The following is a 17326-nucleotide window of genomic DNA, read 5'->3' on the forward strand; positions in this document are numbered from 1 at the left end:
TGGCTCTGCCCCGCCTGGCCGGCCCCTCCGCCGGCCCGGTCTGCAAAGTGTCGGGTCCCCGTCCTCGGGGCTGATCCACTGACCTGAACCCGTAGACCCATAGACCAAAAGGAAAAAAAAAACCAAAACAAAACCCAAAAACCAAAACCAAACCTGCCCTCGACCCCTCTGTTCGGACCGTTGTGGTTTAGGCAGGGGCTGTTGATGTACCCGAAGGCGTTCGGTGAGACGCGAGACGGAAGGCAGCGTTTGGAGACCTGGGAGGGTGGCAGGCAGGGGGCCGAGTGGCTGCAGAAACTGTCTGCCTGCAGGTAAAGGGAGATGTTGGATAGGTCACACGGATCTGCAACGCTTGTCTGACTTGAGGGCCACTTTGTTTAAAATGTAATCAAAATTACCAGCCGTTGTTCCAGGGCAGAGAAGGCTAACAGTGGCTGCCAGGGGAATACTTCAAACGTCTGAAGTAAACTGCAACTACAGGTGTAATAAGTGGATATAAATATTTGAGAATGGCTTCTCATGTTATCTTTGGCCTTCTTGTTGAAGAAGGAATTAAAATCTTAATTTCCCATCCTTCTTTTAACTACTCTCAGCCCTGGCCAGAATTAACAAATGAATGAAGCTAACTGTTCTCTTGGGTTTTATAGTTGGTTTTGCTGTCAGGCTCTTATTTTCTAGTGAATGATAAGGAGATGTCTAGTTTTTAAAAAGATTGAAATGAAATGGACTTGAAAAGTTAGTCAATAATTGTACTGGTTTAAAATCCTGTTACAATAATTTGCTGTCCCTTTGTGAAAAACAGCTCAGAGTTGTTGTAGTAGTCCAATAGCTCAACCCTGCTAACAGTTATAATGCGTTAAAAATGAGCTGGAAATAGGAGATGCAGCTACACTGTATTCCAGTTACGGTTGTGTAACTTTAAATGGCAATACATTTTTGTATCCCTTGGAGCACCTGCAGGTGTGATTGATGGGAATACCACCTTTACTGGGATTTACACTATTTACTTTAGTTCAAGTTCACTCCAAGTATGCTTAGGAGAACAGTTCTTATGCTTAGGATAATCAGGTCTACACAGTGTCATCAGTTGCATGTAGTACTTGTATTTTCTCAGATGGATTCTTGTGACCTTGAAGTGCGAAACATAGTGACATAATGACAACATAGACACATAGTAACATCCAGGACCAGGGGTAGCTGAACACTTAAAATCATTTTTCTGTCTTTCTGTTTTGATTTCAAAGAATCTCAGTCTCCAGACAATTTAGGTTGGGACAGTCTTACGCATCCTTAACACTACAATTAAAACGTGTTTTAAGTATTGTTTTTTTTCTTGCCAAGAGCTGCAGCAGGAAGGAATGCAGATTACTTAAAATAATAAATTAATTTGAGGTTAATCATCTCAGCATAAACTGTGTTATCTTAACCGTGGATGACAGCATGTATAGTTACTGCGGCATAGCTGTTGCTTTCAAAATTTAAATTCCTAAGGCAAAGAATAGAAGAATTACATTGAACGTGAATAAATATGTGTATCCAAGAGGGAAGAAAGGTCCTTCTAAAAGTTTTATAAATAATGCAAAATAAAAAGTTGAGGTGCTTGGGACCTGGTGTTTTATGAATGTGATAGGTGTACACAGACTTTTAATAAGCTGGAAAATCGGCTTAGGTTTTTGCTAACTGAATCTTAGCCATTGAAATACATAATTTAGCTCTTGCCATCTCTACAGCTATATTAACTGAAGCTAACTCTTTAAAGCTGGAAATGTATGACTCGTGTAGGAAAACAGCAGATTCATGGGCTGGGTAATTTTTAAAGTGTTCCGTTGGCCAAATGCAAAGACAGCTGCAAAGAGAGAAAAGGTGGGATGAGGCATTAAGACTGGATCTCAGACTGGATGCGTGAAAGGTGACTTCAGCATACTGCTGTTGGATGGTATGAAGAGAATAAGGTTATATTAAAAGTGGGGAAAAGATTACAAAGTCTTCCATGCATGCATCCAGCTTTACCTTAGCATTTACTGATTCTGGTATCCAAGAAAAAGAAGGTGTTTTGGTGTAGAGTGACAACTTAGCATCTGAAAATGATTCTAAGATATTAATTTGAAAGGCTAGACTTTGTTATGGAATTAATTTTAAGAAAATTCACTTAATTTACTGAGTGTATAAAGAAAAATCAAACTTGCTTTTATCAGTGTAGCAAAGAGATGTGTGGAACATGTGTGGAAGGGGTGAGTAAAGGTATTGTAAAATATGACATCACCAGAAATAGTGTTTTATAAATATTCTATGAAGTTTGGTGTGTGCAGTGTGTTTTGTTCTGTGAACTTTCTACTTTTTCCAGTGTATGTAACACTCCTAAAATACCTTGTCTACATAGTTGGTGTGTTTTTCTCCTCAGTAGGCCCCTTAATAATCCTGGATTGCCCTATTTGAGGAGGGTTGATCCAATTAAAGGTGAGATAGGACAGCTAGCGACAACAACTATTTCTATTTTGCTCTCCCCTGCCCAAACAGTGAAAAAAAAAAAAAAAAAAAAAAAAAAAAAAAAAAGAGTATTGATGTCACAGTTGAGAAATCTGAATGAGTTTTATTTGATTTGCAATCAATCTCTTAATAATAGACCATCCTATCAAGTAAGGTAATTGTTCTGGTAAATGGCAGTTTGTTCTCTGTTTTATTTTCATAAGACGACCTGACTTGCTTGAATACCTCATGACTAGTTTTTCAATGTTGGTTCCAAAATCTTCCAGAGAACACTTAAAGACTTACTCTCAAGTTTTAATAAAGCACAGCTGGAGGAACACCTATAGGTTCTGCATCTTCTTTTGCTTTTACTGAAGTACAAGAAATAATCTTAAATGAAAGCCCTTTATTTGATCTTCATGTTGGCTGATTACCTTGGAAAAACTCTGTTCTGATTCCCTGAAATGTCTTCTTCCTCCAACAGCCAGCTTTTTGGTAGTTTTAATGTTGACTGTTCTTGAGGAACTGTAATTCTTTCGTAGAGAAAAGCAGTATTTCTTCATACAACATGCAGATGAGTTTGATCTATTGTAACTGTATTCCTGAAAAAAAAAAAAAAAAAAAAAGTGTCAGTAGCTAATTACCAGAGCCAGCAATTATGCTTCTGCGTATTTCCATCCTCCTCAACTAGTATTCAATTTTTAAGAGCCTTTTTATGTCAGTAGAGGACACTTATTTTTTTATAGAACTTGTACTGTCAAATGGCAAGTCCAGTAGGTAATACACTTGCTCGTATCTTGTAATCCTAAAGGGATGTGGCATACTTCACTGATGACTTTAAAGTTCTGAGTACAGCCACAGGGGGGCTAAATAACTTCATTTATGCCCTGGTAGTCTCTTGCTAAGTAGGTTACCTAGGTCTGTTCTAACTGTCAGGTTTCCGTTTCAGTTTAATTGTATTCAAGTATCACACATTTAATTTGTGAAGCGTAGAAGAACATAAAGAGTATCTAGAAATAATTCAACTTTGGGCTACTGAAAAAATAATTGATTTTAGGGCTAAGAGATGAAAGATTTTTGATGCAGCTAATTTTGCTTAGAATGGGTTGAGTACCTAAAATTACTTTAAAACCTTAATTGCTTTAATCTGCTAAATCTTGCAAGTTACTGAAAACTAATGAATGTAGCAGAAAGTTTCCATAATTAATGAAAACTTAGATTCATAGATAACTCTTGAAAACAGAATGTTAAATCATGATAATAGGGTTTTTTTCTCTGGAGCTTGCTAGGGAAAACTTCACTGAAAGCTGGATTTTTAAAGAAACTTACCTTGATTGCTTTGGTGTGAGCCAGTCTTCTACAGTAGTCTGTGTCCTCACATAACCTCCAGTGGCAAGCAAAAGTAGAACTGGCTGTGAAACAGTGTCTATGATTATTTATTTTTTTTAAAAAAAAAAAAAAAAGACTATAATTGTGTTTGAAGATAAGGCCTAAATAAGGTCAGAAATCTCTGCAGTAGTATAACCAAGGGAAAAAAAAAATAATGGCAGGTGTATTGAATCTTGTTAATGATTATCATAGCTTTAAAATTCTACTCTTCCTTTAGCTTTAGGTAGTTTCAGTATGGAAAAACTTGTTTGTGAACTGATCTGAAAATAAAGCTGCTGTTAAATGAGCCATGCTTTTAGAAAATTTTAATTGACTTACAGCCTACTGGAATAATCATGAGATGTTGAATGTATTTTCGTTTTTTAAATACTTAGAGAATTACTTGTACTTTACAGGAAGTTTGTCAAATTTCTCAGTAGTATTTACAAAATAGTACTTGGGTTTTCTGGTAATCTCTTCCTGTCTCAGTCACATGCCTCATTAATCCTTTTACTTAAAGTTGGTTAATCCTCTTAGATCATGTTTCCAAAAAAAAAATATTTAAAAGTAAATTTTAAAAAGGTGAATTTTTTTAATGTATTTATATTTTTGTGACACAGCTCTGGTTTTGGTGAAATGTTCCTGATGGGAATGTAAAAATTACTTAATGGCATCTGTACTTTTCTGCTTATATTTTGAAGGTTTTCATTCTTTCTCTGCCCATGTTTTTCTGAAAATATTTTGTGGCAATATCTTTGGTTCTTTCTCTGCTATTATTGCTTTCCAGAAAAGCCCAGGGTTAAGATTGTTCTTCAAAATCATATCCCAATAACCTGTTTTTGGTAACGGGAACAATAAAATGATTAAGGATTATTTGAAAAAAAATGAAACTTAAAAGTGTTCCATCATGAAAATTTTTGCAATAAAACTTCTGGAAGTATTTAGTTCCTGTATTTTCAGATGATGCAGATTTATTCTGCAGCTATTAACAGGTTAAGGCAGACTTCTGAGTGACTTGAAGTCTGGAAGCCATATAAATATAATGCTACTACTGACATAATAATCTTTGACGTTACAGTAGATCATAGTAAGATGCTAATGCAGTTTTACGGCTCCTGGGATGCTTCCAGTCTGCCAAGTGCACAAGCAGAACTTGTTCATATCTCTGCATCTGAGGACAAACTTGAACTCCTGAGAGTTGTTGGGATGCCTAACCCCCTCAGCTTCTGAGGATCCTTGGAAAAAATATTTTTTGTCTAAAAAAGGTGGCATACTTTATGAATAATATCAAAAGCTCTAACACTTTATAAGCATTCTGTGTGGAAACCTAAGCAATAGTTGGTCATGAAGAGGTGAAATATCCAGAGAAAGTGAAGTTAGAGTATTCCTCACTTTGAAGACAAAAGTTACACACTTTATAGACTCAGTCAGTAGAGATTTTAATGCCCATAGTTTGCTTGGTTACGATGCTGTCCTGTTGGGTTTTGTCCATTCTTTCTATCCTGTGCCTTAATAAGAAAACGGAATTAAAATACAAATATTGTTCCATATATTATCAAGAATTAAAGCTGTATTTGATCTCAATGTGTCTGTTTAGTTTAAGGATGGCATCTTCAGTCATCTCACTTGAGTAGCCTTTTTTGGCCTGTGAGCCCAGAGTAGGTTTTCTGGTTGCTCCCTTCCAGTTCTCGTGTGGGAAGCTGAGAGGTGATTTGAATAAATTTCAAATAAATAATTCAATAAAATTCAAATCGCAAAGGTGATTTGAATAAGTTTTGAGCTGAATACTCTATTTTCAGTTGGAGTAGAAGGATTTTGAAGAGACTGTTGTTTTGCTGACTAAGGATACCAATTAAACTCAGACACCAAAGTGAAAAGAGTAGGCATATTTTACTGGGGATAACCAAATAATATAACAGTGTAATACAGAAGACATGCAGTAAGAGAAGGCAGAATAGTGCACCTAAAGGAACAAACAGGAAAATACGGGGTAATGCATCAAATCATTACTACCTGAGAGAGGGAATAGTGATTAAGAAAGATCCATCACCACTTGCATATGTTACCATCATCCAGATCCACATTGCTGGGCAGCCCCGGTTACAGCGAGGGTTTGGGGAGCCTGTCCCAGCAAGTGGGAAATCCTACATGGTACATCCACCCGTAGGTGAGGCTTCCAAAGTCACTGTGAGTGGGTCCAGCCCTATATATCCAAAAATCAGCAAGCCAGAATAGCTGGCACTTTTGTTTTGAGTAGAAAATTTCTGGTTTCGTTCTCCTGTTGGATTCCACCCAAAGCCTGGCCAGGGCTTGCGGCGGGAAACCAAGGGAGTGTCTAACAAGGCCAAATATGTGGGTTCTCAGCCTCAGTTAACAAGGCTAAACAAGGGAAGTTGGATACGTTCTCTCAGCATTTTGTCCTCACTACTTGATTATATTCTGGGCCGCATCTTTCACTAGCGAGCTTACATATTTTGTTAATGATTACATACTAAGTTAGCAGCTTCGGCTTGGGGCATGTTAAGGCTTCAGTATTTCAATGCTTTAGCACTTTTTACATCAGCGTAAGTGGGTTGTTATAACTTAATACAATACCTACTAGCACAATGGTTTTCAGTTATAAAATATACAGGATTCATCTATAGGTCAACTCTGACTTGGGCTGGTTGTTCAAGCCTTAACACTTCGACTATACAGTATCAAATTTTTGGTCAAGCAATGGTTAACTGTTTGTTTTTCATATACTTGGACTTGGAGGAATTAAATAGTGATTTAGGTGGCTTCCTTTAACTATTGTCCATATGTTATACTTCTTGTGACAGTACACATAATACCATGACACTGTAGTAGAAAAGCTCATTTCACAAGGGGAGAGAGAATTATTTTAGTTTCTGTAACTGTTAGTTTTGCTCAGGGCATTTAGAAGTGCATCATAACCAGTTGAAGCCTTGATAAAATAAGGTGCTAATGAGAACCTACGTGCTGCAGCTTCGAGTATATTGGCCTTGTTAAGAGAAGGTGTTTGGGAGCAGGTTCACATTTCTATCACACTTGGACCTTCTGTAGGTCTCCTAGGTCCGGTGAAAATAGCGAAATACTTATTTCTGTGTCAAAAATCCACTACTAGTTAAGTCCTTCAAATGTGCTGATCATTCAATTCTTTGAGCAAACAGTGCAAATACCTTTATAAGTAGAAATAAAATGGAAGTATATAATATTTATATAATATGCTAACATAGGTCATACATACGGGGTGAAAATAGGAGTAAGCAGCAGTCAAAATTTATCTTTGTTTAGAGACAGTTTTGATATTGCTGCACAAGGTGTTGGGTGGCTTAAAAATACCTTTATAAATTTTTATAAAACCAAATATTGTAAAATCTCCAACATCTAGGCTATTAATGACAATATTAACAAAAAATATTTCCATATGATCCAATGCTCTAATCATTAGCTCAAAGTCATGAAAAAAAGATCTTAGGTTAGATCTGTGCTACAGCAAGATTAAGTTCTTTAATTTTCCTGGAGAATCAAATGGAAACTTGGAAGAACTTTGTCTGGTGTAAATCACTGTGCTCTGGTCACACCAAGTCTAATATACTTTATAACGCTATGGATTGGTTTTCCTTATATTCTTTGGTTAGGAACAAATTTAGTTTTCCTCTCCAGGAATACGGGTGTATACATACCCATGTAAAAAGAAAAATATGGAAATAACTACAGAAAGTTAGATGTGATACTAACTTGAAACTTACCCGAAAAACCTCTCAATAACATAAGCATTAATAAAATGGTTAAGTTCAGCAATGACTGAGCTGTCCTGGGCAGAATAGGTTTAAAATGATAAACAGACAGTCTTTGACACCAGTTGTACAGTAAGCTTAATTCTACAGCAGTTTGTTAATGAAGTTGCTCATTCAGTTGGATAAGTTTTAATAAGCAATGTTTATAAACATAAGTAGTATTGGTCATTAATAAAGAACATGCTTTTTAGTGTTGTAACTGAATGTCAGAAGAACTAAAAATGACAAATGAGGAAAATAATTTTTAAATGGTTACACAAAGGTCATATGTGGTACATTAAATAGAAATGACATTGTAGTTTGGGTCTTGTTCTTATATGTATGAAAACATGCTGGAGATCTGGATGTGTGTTTTTGTTGGACTTTTTAATGGTATTCTAACAAAGATGTGCCACCTTCCTCAACTGGGATGTTAGGTAGTTTTAATTGTGGTTATTGTCAATGTGGTTGATTTGGGCTTTTTCTTCTTGCTCTAAGTATGACCAGGTCCAAAGCATGGTTGTATATTTCAGACTTTTCATGGAGATACTTGTCAAGTTAGTGAGGAAAAATTAAGTTTTTGTTGTTACTCTTGCTGTATCTTCTGATAAATTATCCAAGCCTGTTTGACACCAATGGGACAGGTAAAACAATGCAAAAAAAGAGTTGGTGAAGGTAGTTAATGTTTTCTATGTACTAATTTATAAAAAATATAAGATAATTCACAAGTCCTGGTTTTCACTGAGGCTTCTACTTGGTAAAACAGAAGTCCCACAAGCATGACATGGAGACTGTGGGTGGGGTTTTCAGTTGTTTTTTTTTTTCCCCTTAAGACAGCTGATTATAGAAGTATCTGAGAGATGGACCCAAATGAGACTCTTGTCAGTAACATAAGGACTTCACTTTGTCTGTGAAGAAGTTTCTAGACACCTTTGGCCTAAAAGCAATTAGGAATTACTTTATAATTAGTTACAGTTGTTTTTTCCATTCAGATAGCCAAAACCTGCCCCCGACCCCCCAAGGGAAACTGTTTTTTTTTTAAGTCTGAAGAGATCATTCATGCAGCACCGATTATTGTAACCTGGCATTTCTGAAGGATTTTCAGGCTTGGGATTTTTTTCCTCTTAAAAAAAAAAAAAAAAAAAAAAAATAAATCAAGCAAGAAAACTTCCTTGGCTCTGTCAAATTCTACCCAAAAAATCTGAAGCATAAAGCCATTTCCATGAGAGAAGGGAGGTGTTGGGGTGAGCTACTGTGTGGAATGTTTGTACACTTATTTTCCTCATACAGCATGAGAATGTTGGAAATGCATTAGTAAAGCTGAAAAATTTGCTGTTTTCAGTGAAACTGAAGTTGGGACTGAGGTCTAAAATATGGGGGGATTTAGTTTTGTGTGTGTAGTGTATGATTATACCATGGAAGTTATTGCCCCTGAATATTTGGGACTGAAGGAGCCTCATATTAAAAAAGGGTTGGGACTGATTCATGAGTACTATCTGTCAGGCACAGTGATTAGGGTATAACTTAATCCTCAGAGTTTGTGAAGTGCTATTGCCAGGTTTAGATGGGTGAAGAGTAGTCTATATGTACCTGGCTTTATACCTTTTGTCTCTTCCTCCAAGCGTTTGTGCTGCCAGGGATAACAAGAATGTCTGTCTTCTTTTCATTAACTATGTGAGTCGTTACTTATTACTGGTCTCACTCATAAAAGCAGAATTATCAATATTCATAGCTTGTGCAGTTAATTTATTAAAATGTAACCTCATTCTCCAAGATAAACTTTCCTCTTCACTTTGTGGATTTTCAGATAGTTCAGAATTTAATAGTTGGATTTAAACTGTTTTTACTTTTTGATGTTTTCTTTTTTGATTTTCTTTTTTCTTTTTTTTAATGTTGGCCGACTTCCTGGAAGGTAAGCACACTCTTAGCTATTGAGTTGAGAGTACGTTGCAAACCTAGTGAGTTGGATTTTAGTTACTACTTGTTCCTGAAATACAAAAGGTATGAAAGTGCAACACACACACACACACACACACACACAGAGTGAACACTGTGGACTGGATAGTGTATCTCTGTGCTGCAACAGTGGTTTTAGGAGTGGTAAATGTGGTCAAGCTGCCCTATTACAAGACTGAAGCAGTGAGTCAGAAGTATTTGGATTAGTTTTTCATATCTATATTCAGCCTGTCTGAAGGATGTTTTCTAATGGAATAAACTTGAGTCATTTGGCAGACAATTGGCAAGGAGATGAACAAGGTGCTTTTTGGCACTTCTCTCCTGAAGCTATGTTGTAGTTGCCCTATTGAGAAGCTGTAGAGTTTTCTTGAGGCACACATAGAAACACTTAAAAGCTTAATGCTGTGATAGGTATATGTCCAGTTTTTTAGCTGTAAATATGATGGATTGCATGTTGACTTTGAGTTGAGATTATGGTGAGATGAGGATTGCTTGATAAATGGATTGATATATATGTGTGTTTGTATCACGCTCTTAAAAAAAAAAAAAAAATCTTGGTATCCTTAAAAGGGTCAGACTTTGACTTTTAGATGCTGTATAGGTGGGTAAAACAAAATCACTTTACTTTCTTTCATTGATAGAGTACCATTCTGGAAGCTTCTGTGAAGGTTTGGGCCTGCTTTGAAAACAAGAGATTGTCTGGATGAAAAAGCCTCTTAAAAATCAGGAGCCTTTACAAATAAAAGCTGTCTGAAAGGCATGGAGAATTGCTTCTCTCTTTCTCAGAGATATTATTTCCTTTCTCTGTAGAGATAGGAAGCCAGGGTAACTGAACTGGTGAACTGCCAGAAGACACAAGCTATATTGTTATAATAAATTGCTTTTTTCCTCTCTCCAGTTTTTGTAGCTGAGGAAGCTGTCACAATCCATATAGTTAAATAAAACACATCTGGGAGCTTCTAGTGAAAACATAAGAAAGGGAAGGTGTAACCCAACAAATGCAGATAATATATGTGTTAAGAACAACTCCCATCTCTGGTATTTATTTATAGAATTTTAATAATTTTTCAGGGCTGGTGGGTTTGTTAGGAAGATGCAGTACTAATACATCCATTGCTATAGAAAGCTGAGGGTACTTTTAGTCCTTCTTCTTGTCTAAAAGTGGGAATATGTATGTTGCAGACCGGTTTGACCAGTTCAGGGGGGAGGATGAAATTAAATATGGGCAAAAGAACAAAATGTGAGGTAAGAACTAATGTGCATGTTTCTTGCAGGATGTGATATTAAATAATAAGAGATATTTTCTTGTGTCAAGCAGAACATACATACTTGTGAATTATTGTGGAGAATGCTTATGTGCCTGGCTTGTGTGAGCCAGAGGGAATCAGTGGGAACTCATGAGTGGTAGTTGTGCAACTTCTGAGGTATGTAGAGGCTTCTTTGCAAGATGGATTTTTTTGTTTAATAAATTTCCTGTAGTTAGACTGCTTGGCACTTTGGCTATATCGCATCAAGCTGATAGCAAAGATCGGTTGGCTAATGGAAACAGTGATTAAGGGCTTGAATTTTCCTGAGGCTCCAGGGTGATAGTGAAACAGCTGCTGTTGCAGGCAGTGGAAAGTATGAATAACTCTTGCCTGGGGTTGTATAACCAAAAGAATAATCAGATCAGAGACTAGGTTAAATCGTTGTGACTTCTATTAAAAATGCTGTTAGCCCATGTGTTCAAGCCTCATTACAGCATATAATTTAAGGATGCTAGAGCCCACCTATTAGGTATGACTAGATAAAGCCTTCACATCAGGAGCCAGGTATCTTTATCTCAAGAAAAGGAGTGGGGGAGCTGGTTATTTGCCGGAGAGGTATGTGATAACTTTGAACACATTTTAAAAGGTTTTTTTCTTTGGTGTGTGCCAAGCAAACTTTAAAAGACACTTCAGTAACCTAGCCCATAACAGATTAAGTGCAGTAATTCTTCACAGGGGACGATTTCAGGAGAGATTGTTCCTTAATTAACTACTTGAGATGCAGCTGTGTCTCTTGTTTCTTCCTTAGTAAGCTGCTAAAATAAAACTGTTCTTATCAATATTAGACTGCGGTGATGAAGTTTTCATCTCCCCTGCTGAAAAAAAGTGAAAATCAAAAATTTCTATGGGAAGAGCAGGGGAAGCAGAAGATGGAGTGAAATGCAAAACTTTGTTGGTTTTCAGCAATATTAATTGAGGTGTAAGTTCACAAACAAAAACTCTTGCCTTGAATATTCAGAAGTTCTAATGGTTTTGGGAGTTATTTTCTAATACTGATCTTATTTTTCTCCTTCAATCAAAACAGATGCATTCTTGCCATATAAACAAACAAATTAAATGCATCCTGAAAGCTGGACTATTAAGTACCTCAAAAGCTTTAAATGCCAGTATTTTTCCTTACCAGTAGTGTTTCAACAGCAAAAGTACCCTGAGGCACCTCAGTTTAGGTCTGATGGTCATATATCTATTTTGCTGGAGTTCTTTTAATGCTAAGATATTGCCACTAGCAGTTGAAGTAATTCAGCCCTGGTGTTGCTATTGTGTGGCTGCTGAAATGAAAGGGTTAGTTACATATGAAGCTTCACAAACTTTGCAGACAGGCTGTATGCAAAACTGTTAAAAAACTGTAATTGATTATATTGTAGTATGTTTGCAAATATGGGTTATATAATCTGTCACAGGCACTTGTTAGTGACATACCAGCTGCCGAGAAAATGACAGCTTATTAGTTAGACATTAACCTTACCAAAAAAACCCCATGTGATGTAGGATAAAATCAAGACTTTTCTATGGCTTCTTTTGTTATCTTTATTAGTATATTTTTAAAACGCTTTTGAATTTTCTAGGTGTGCTTAATATGCTCTTAGAAGTACAATCACTAATTACAGTCACATTGTTCTTCTGCTACCCACCCAGAACATTCTTTAAAAACATTTTGAAACTATCTTCCATTCTTCCTTCCATGACTCCACTGGAAAATTTCATTCTTTAATGTTCACAAAAATACCAGCCTGCTTCTGAACAATTACTGTGGTTTTCTAAGACTCCTGTGTTAGAGTATAATTACTTTTTTCCTTGACTCTTGTTTTTTCCTTAGCACAGAGAACGTATCAGAAGCGTGGTCAGAAGATGAAAGCTGTAGCTTGCTTATGATAATACCTTTCATACTTAAGTTACACAAATACTGTTGTCACGCTATAAAGAACTAGTCATTAAAAAAGCCCCAAAATACATGCTGTTTTCATACAGTTTAGTCCTTATTTTCTTCCTGACTTTGCCTTCCCTCAAGTAGTAGTTTTGGCATAATATAGTTGCATTTTTTAATAATAGTAAATAAATATAATTATAATAATAATAATAATAATAGTAGCAATCATTTTTAAATTATAGTAAATTGCAGAAGTATTTTTCATTAAATTTAATCAGGATTATGGCCACATCTTTACTCAGTATGACAGTTCATGTACCTGTCATAGCTGAAAAAATACCATAACAATTTTGAAAAATGTTTTGGGGACAATTCCTGCTTTACTTCTTGGAAATGACAGCAAAAGATCAAAAGAAAAAACCAAACAAACAAAAAACAACCAAAAAAAACCCCAAACTAAAATGCTGCAAGGTGTTTTAAAAAAACCCCAAGGTAATACCTCTATTTAGTTTCACCTGTTAACCATCTTTGTCATTTAAAGGATAAACTGAGTATCTTAGGTAAAATTTGGCACACATATGGAGACTGAATTTTAAATATAAGCTATATTAAGTGCACCAGAATGATAGCTGACAACGTGCAGCAAAGCATATTTGTATGAGCAGAAATGCCCCAAGCTCCCAGTTTACTTTTAGAAAAACAGAAGCAGCAGAACTGAAAGTGAGAGTAGGAGGTTATTCCTGCGATGTGGTGAGGGAAGTGTTGATGAGTTAGGCTACTGTGGAAGCGTCCTGGCAACACTGGCCTTGCAATCTTGGAAGAGGTCATTCTTTCTGAGCAGCTGTCCTGCACTCTAGTGCCCTTATCACTAAGGCAGGGACTCGTAGGGCTTTGAAGGCTCTGAAGTGTGCCAAGGAGATAAGAAGGCTGTAGCTGGGTAGCTGCTGCAGGCTGTGAGTTGCTTCTAATAGCACAGTTCAGTTTCTAGGAAACACACCTTAGAATTGTCATCGGATTTTGCAGTGTTCCTGGCATTAGGTTATATCTACACATGACCCTGTCCAGTGCTGTCAAACTATTGTCGCATTCTGGTGTGAATGAACTAGGTTTGTGTGAGTGTGTTGCCCCTTTGTCTCCTGTGTTTGTTCCTTCCCTTCTGAAAATGCCAAGCATATTCTTAAAGCTGATGACAATTCTGAGATCTATGGATGTTTGATGGAAACAAAATTGCAAGCTTCTTTCTTGGGAACTGTTGAAGAGCTGCCTTCTAGATACTGTAAATGACAGCAAATTTTAATTTGCTAACTGAAAATAATAATACCTATTGTAATAAATCTCAGACCCCATAGATGATGCAGTCCTGAAGTTGTGTTTGAAGCCTTTTTGTTAGTCAAAGTGAATTAACCAATATAAAATTATGTGCAGCTACTTAATTCTTATGACCTGCTATGAGTCCTTTTTTTCCTTCCATAATGCACAGAAGTTCAGGTGTTACAAAACACCACATTGATTTTTTGAAGCTTTTATCTCTGAACATGTTCTGAACTAGCTTTTTATTTAATAGTGGACTTTCATTAAATTAAGAATGTTTTAGTGACTGTCTCAGGGTAAATTCCTGTAGAAGTCAGTGCAGGAGGTAAATAAATATTGAACAGTCAAGCCCCATTGTAACTTGCAATACAGTGGTGATGAAGAGACTTGTACAACATAGATGGGACCTGAATTGGTGCTATTTAGCGGGTCCTTTGGTCTGGGAAACAGATGATGACACTGGTGTCTGTTTTTTGAGGGGTGTTTCTTTCCCACAGTTAATCAGCTATTAAAGTTATTTGTAGCAGACCCATTCTTTTAAATGCCATGGTGAGTAATGAAACAGAAGGCATGTGATGCTTTAAAAAGTAAAGTCTAATATCCCATCTAAACAAATTTTAAATATCCTCGATTATAGGAGAACCAGGCGAAATGGTAAGAGTTAACTTCGGATCACTTAGTGGTTGATCGTAAATTGGAAAGTAGAAGTTACTTCATCTGTGCTGTCTTTGCTTCCATGTTTCCCTTTCCTAGTCTAAACATGGTTTAAACTCCTGCAGCTCAGTGTTTGGAATGTGTAGTTTAACCGTAATTGTTAGGCGGGCTGTTGCCCCATCATCTTATCCTTAAAAATTGCCCCCAAGTATAAGTTCTAAGTATGAGGTAAAGGATCCCATGAAAGCCAAGCAACAGAGAGAATTAAAAGTGAGCTGCAACACTTCAGTGCTTCAAAACTGCCATGCAATACAGCCCCTTGAAGATAAGCTGTCAGCAGTCTGTGCTAATGTAGTCCAAAGTAGCTGAGGTAGTGTCAGTGGAGGAGCTGGGTCCCGTTCCAAGGCCCCTGCACACCAGGGCAGCTCTCTGGCAGGAGAATCTGCTGCTCGTGGCACTGAGGAATTGGCACAGCACTGGGAACACAAGCTGAGCGGTGATGTTAGCTTGGAAGGTCAGCCATGTTCCTTCTGAACAGTTGGACATATCTACTAATTAGACTAAAGGCTAGGAAGACCAAAAAGTTAGCAGTGTGACCGACCATGAAGGCTTGGATGGGAAATAGTAGTTGGATCTAAAAATCTAAAATCAAACAATGACTGTATGCAATAAGTGCTGAAAAGTCTTAATGTGTCAACTCAACCAGGTCACCTTAAATCTTGAAGTGAATAATCTTTTTTTTTTTTTTTTTTAATAGATTGGATGCGGGACACCAAAGTTTACTACTAAACAGACAGATCTGATTATATTTATATATTGGATATATATATTGGAGTATATTGGAGCCTCATCCATATGGGACAGAAAAGGAGTTACTGTAATTGCTGTGTCCTGCAGTTGTGTTTAATTACAGATAAAACAGTGCAGTAGAGCAATTTGAAAGACATGTTCCTAGTTTAGTAGTGTGGGGTGGTTTGGTTGGTTTTTTTCCAGTACCCTGTAAGGAAGAACATACTCTGGAAAGTTTTGTTATTGCAAGCGGATTTATCTTTAATGTAACTGGTAGCTTCTGAGCCTCAAAACATGTGGCTGACTCTGGTAATTGACAATGTAGCTTCTCTTGTAAATTCACAAGACCATGGTTTCTTAAGGGAGCTGCTGGTAAGATTATCTTTTTTTTTCCTCCCCACTTCTTTATTCCAACACACACTTAATCTTGTAATGTATTTGCACATTGTTGTTTAATCTCTCTTGCCCTCCTTTCCCACCTTCCTCCCTGCTTGTTTTAAGTATCACTTTTTTGCTGACTGTTCTGATTAGTACTTTGCATTGCATATGGTCTTATTTGAAGACTGTGTAATTCGTTTGCATTTAAATCTGCAAAAAACTTGTTGTAACATTCGGTTGCATAATGTAGAACTGGAAATGCTTGTTGTAAGCCCTTTTTTGCTCTGCTTGGCAGGTTTGAAATGTCAGCTAAAATTTTCTGAGTTGGCTTTAGAAACAACCAAGGTAGTACTTTCCTTAGAGTCAGTCAGAATCAAGTGACTGAGAAGTGACCAGTCTGTGGTGGTTAAAAATACACTGTTTATGAACCTTTGCCTCCTCAAAGAGTATTTGTTAATCATGCATGAACTGTTTTTATGAAGAACACCTGAGCACATTACTGTGCTTTCCTCATAGTCAAACTTGTGAAATAAAACACTTTATCTCCAAGCTTTTTACAGAGGTAGTTCCATCAAAACGCAGTTCATCTGGAAGAAATGATAAGCCTTAACTGTTCACATGCAAAAGATGTCTTTATTTCTGTATTTACTTAAAGGCTAAGTATACAGTCTTTCCTTTGATTAGGACGTTATTGTTGCAGTAACTTAATGAAGTTCCTCGGAAATACCTTGGAGAGTGACATTAATAGCAAACAGACTAAGAATAGCTCAGGGCAGCGCCCTGAAGGGAGCTGTCTGCCTTTCTTCCTTGACTGGAGAAAAGGCTTCATGGTTGTATTTTCCAAAACAGGGTTTGGGGGACTATGAAAACAAGTAAACAAGAAGTTTGAAACCGGTAGGGAAACCTGAGAAACAATATCCATGTTTAATATCACACTGAAATTTCTTTATTATTTAACCTTCACTGGGAAATAGGAATAAATTTCTAACGCTGAAAACCTAATTTGATAGTACTGGCAGTGTGATAACCTATGTTTCTAAAACTGGTAAAAATTAATAGAGCATAGAGTGTAAACACTTGAAGTCATTTCAAATAGGGACTTAATGGAAGTCCAGCAGAACTTAAGGAAGGGCTGTAAAGCTCTCCTCAATGACATTTCTAAGTCATATTCAAGCCATGAGAAATGTGAGCAGTGCTCTTTCAGACTGTTTGGGAAGGAGGGATTGGGTAATCGATTGTCCTTTTAAGTAGGAAAGAATGTTGGGTGAGAGAAATCAATCTGTTATGCTTTGAATTGCACAGAGGCAGCGACCCAGGTATAAATAATGTGAAATGATGTTATATGTAGTTTCACTATACCCAGAACTTATCTGCATACTAAAGAAAATCAGGTTCCCTTAAATTTCATAATGAAAATGAGAGGAGATGAGGGTCCTGGGAACTACTTT

The 17326-nt window shown here is 36.8% G+C and overlaps 1 protein-coding gene across 1 annotated transcript in view; it reads left to right on the forward strand.

The window, feature by feature from the left end:
• The first annotated feature begins 1913 nt into the window (after positions 1-1913).
• RCAN1 (regulator of calcineurin 1) overlaps positions 1914-17326 on the forward strand; it is a 39015-nt gene continuing 23602 nt past the window's right edge. The window contains exon 1 of the mRNA XM_026847387.1: positions 1914-1936. Within this exon, the coding sequence (XP_026703188.1) occupies positions 1934-1936 (3 nt within the window). The 5' untranslated portion in view covers positions 1914-1933. The remainder of the gene's footprint in view (positions 1937-17326) is intronic.

Source organism: Athene cunicularia, assembly GCF_003259725.1.
Source record: "Athene cunicularia isolate RWA chromosome 1 unlocalized genomic scaffold, athCun1 chr1_part1, whole genome shotgun sequence".
Taxonomy (NCBI): domain Eukaryota; kingdom Metazoa; phylum Chordata; class Aves; order Strigiformes; family Strigidae; genus Athene; species Athene cunicularia.